The 3110-nt window shown below is 42.3% G+C and overlaps 1 protein-coding gene across 1 annotated transcript; it reads left to right on the plus strand.

Moving 5' to 3' along the window:
* Positions 1–526: 526 nt before the first annotated feature.
* On the plus strand, positions 527–2862 carry LOC105916864 (tropomyosin alpha-3 chain-like). The gene has a single exon (XM_012851501.3). The coding sequence runs from the start codon at positions 874–876 to the stop codon at positions 2221–2223; it is 1350 nt and encodes a 449-aa protein (XP_012706955.2). The 5' UTR covers positions 527–873; the 3' UTR covers positions 2224–2862.
* The last annotated feature ends 248 nt before the right edge of the window (positions 2863–3110 follow it).

Genomic DNA, 3110 nt, shown 5'->3' on the forward strand with positions numbered 1-3110 from the left:
CTTCTGCTTTCTCAGTTCTTGTGTTTTCTTTTTGTTGTTGTTGTTTTTTTGCTATGTCAGGATTGTGCTTAGTAAAATGTTAATTGAGAAAAACATTGGAACCTATAAGCTTCCTTCCCTGTTCCCTTCCTTCCCAGAATCTATTTGAGTAGAATTTTATTTTTTTTAGTTTTATAGGACTTCAGGCCCTGTGAAAGATTATATGTAACTGATTTTAACTATTTTTGGGAGTCTGGGGAAAGTAACCAGAATAGAACATTTAAATTCACATAAACTGTGATGCTGAACGATGTGTGTTGGGTGAAATTGTAACTTTAATATTGATGGGTTAAAAGCTGTTTTCTAATACACTCACCACATTATTTATTTATTTAATATCCACAGCTTACCTTTGGCTGATGTGGGCGGGGGTCATGTTGTTGCCAGGAAACATGACCTGGCCATCCATTCCATGACATCATTGCTTCTGTAACTTTGTGACATCATCGCCAGCCTTTGACTTCACAGACTTCACCAAATAATTCCATTCCTTGAGAAACCTCATAGCGAATGCATCTCGAGTCACTCTCTTGCGTGTTGAGAAAACCCAGTTTTTCAAAGACCAAAGAGAAATCAGTCCAGTCAACGCTTAAAGAAGCTTTGTGTTGAAAACCAACCAACAAATCTTTTAACTACAGAATCTGTCAGAAGACGTTCATCCGTGGAGAATAGCTGCCGTCGGGAAGAAACGCTGAAATTTACCAGCTGTTCATCCAACGACAGCAAACCAGGTGAGTTGAACTCTGCACACTTTGGAAGATTTTCCTCTTCTGAAGAGTGAGCCGAAAACGAAACCTCATTTACTTTCTAAACCAATCGGGTCGAAGCGGCAACATGTCGACCAGATCTAAAGCAGAGAATACCAGGAAAGTTACATTTGGGCCAGCGTCTTCCCCAAAACCTGAAGACGCAAGAAAACATCCAATGTCAGCTGCACCGGTCCACCAACATGAGGACGACCGGGAGAAAAAGGCTTTAAGACATGAAGTGATGAGGTTGACTCAGATTATAGAAAAGCAGCAAACTGAGCATGAAGACGACGTTGCTGTTCTGTATGATGAGCGGATTAAGACAAACAAAGGCCGTCGAGATGCCATCAGAAGGGCCGATCAGCTGAAAGTATCTCTGATCGCAGAAGAGAACAAAACAAAAGATATTGGGATCTGTTCGGCCAAGAAGATGGAGGAAATCTCTAAATTACAAGCTGCTCTGGTCAAAATGGAGAGCAATTTGGAAGAGCAAAAACGGCAGTGGGAGCAGGAAAAACTTTGTATTCTGACCAATAACCAACGAACATCTGAGGCGGAACAGCTGAAATATCAGCTGCAGGAGCAGACAGTTAAGCATGAAGATCAGGTTGCTACCATGTATAACGAGCTGATCAGGAAGAACAAGGAGCATCAAGATGCCATCAAAAGGACAGAACAGTTGAAGGAAGACCTGACTGAAGAGAAAAACAGAGCAAAAGACGCTGAGGACTGCTTAGCCCAGCAAAAAGAAGAAACATCTAACCTACAGGCTGCTTTGGTCCTCATGGAGAGAACTTTGGAGGACCAGCAACGGCAGCGGGAGCAGGAAAAATCCCATCTTCTGACCAAACGACAAGAAAGAGATGAGCTGGAGCGGCTGGTGAAGCAGTTAGAGTCACAGAAAGCTCAGGCAGAGCAGGAGATAGCTGCTCTGCGTTTGGAGCAGCAGAAAAAGAACCAAAGTCATCAAGTCGCTGCAAGAAAAGTCATTGAACTGGAAATAGCTGTGGTTGCTCAGAGAACCAGAACAAAAGAGGCTGAGAGCTGCTTGGCTGAGCAAGTGAAGGAAAGCTGTGAAATGCAGGCTGCTTTGGTCAAAATCGAGCAAGACATGGAGAACCAAAGACAGCTCTGGGCGCAGGAAAAGTCCAGGCTTCTGACAGAGCAGCAGAAAGCTGTTAGAAAAGTGGAAGCAGCTAGGAAACACGTTCTGGAGGTTCTGCATAATGAAAGGCAGGAGTGGCAAACAGAGAAGTCCTGCCTTGTAGAGATCGTTGCAACAACAAAGGAGCTTCTGAAAGAGGCAGAAGTGAAGAAAAACGTCAACACAGAACCTGATAGAGAAACTGAAAAACCTGCAACGGGAGATGGACAAATTACAGCACAGCAAACCCAAAAAGAAATCTTTCATGAGAAAGATTGCCAAGGTCTTTAAAAATTCTAAAAAGGCTCCATCTCAGTCTGAAAACTGATCACTGCTGTACCTCAAACTGACAAAAATACTTTCTGAACCCCAACCTTAACTTTTAGCCCCTTACCTTAACCCCCTTTTGAAAATGTCAACCATCGCAAAATGTCAAGCATTCCTCGGCACAAAATTTTCTTGCAAATGAAAAAGTTCTGGCTCCTTACCAGGGTAACTAGTTTTACCCTGGTGAGTGGAGTGGGGCAGCACGGTGGCGCAGTTGTTAGCACTGTTGCCTTGCAGCAAGAGCTCTGGCTCCATGGAGTTTGGACCTTCTGCCCGTGCATGCGTGGATTCTCTCCGGGTGCTCCGGCTTCCTCCCACAGTCTACAAAAATGTGCTTTTTAGATTAATTGGTCTCTGTAAATTGATCTTGTGCCTGTATGGTTGTTTATCCCCTGTCTGTGTCGCCCTATGGTTTTACTAGAGACATGTCCAGGTTATTCCCCACCCCTTCTGACCCTTTCTTTGTCTTTTCCATTTAGTCCTCCTCCTAAATTATATAAATTAATAATAAAAAATAAAATAAAAAAATTATATAAAAAAAATTTAAATAATAAATAAATAAAAACAGACATATTAATCCAGCCACAAGGGTCCAGAGTCCTTTGAGCTCCTTGTGTTGGTCCCAAGCCCAAATAAATGGAGAGGGTTATGCCAAGAAAAACATTCAATTCAGTTTATTTGTATAGCAAAAATTATAAAACTATGTGTCCCAAGGTACTTTACCATAAAGTCTAGTTAATAAACAGAAATATTGAATCTCTTTCTTCCGGTCACTCAGATTCAAGGTCAATTGCATACTTTGCATCACGATCTGATCTCAGCTCTAACACAAGGCAGTCAAGCTCACTTCA

Source organism: Fundulus heteroclitus, unplaced genomic scaffold, assembly GCF_011125445.2.
Source record: "Fundulus heteroclitus isolate FHET01 unplaced genomic scaffold, MU-UCD_Fhet_4.1 scaffold_136, whole genome shotgun sequence".
Taxonomy (NCBI): domain Eukaryota; kingdom Metazoa; phylum Chordata; class Actinopteri; order Cyprinodontiformes; family Fundulidae; genus Fundulus; species Fundulus heteroclitus.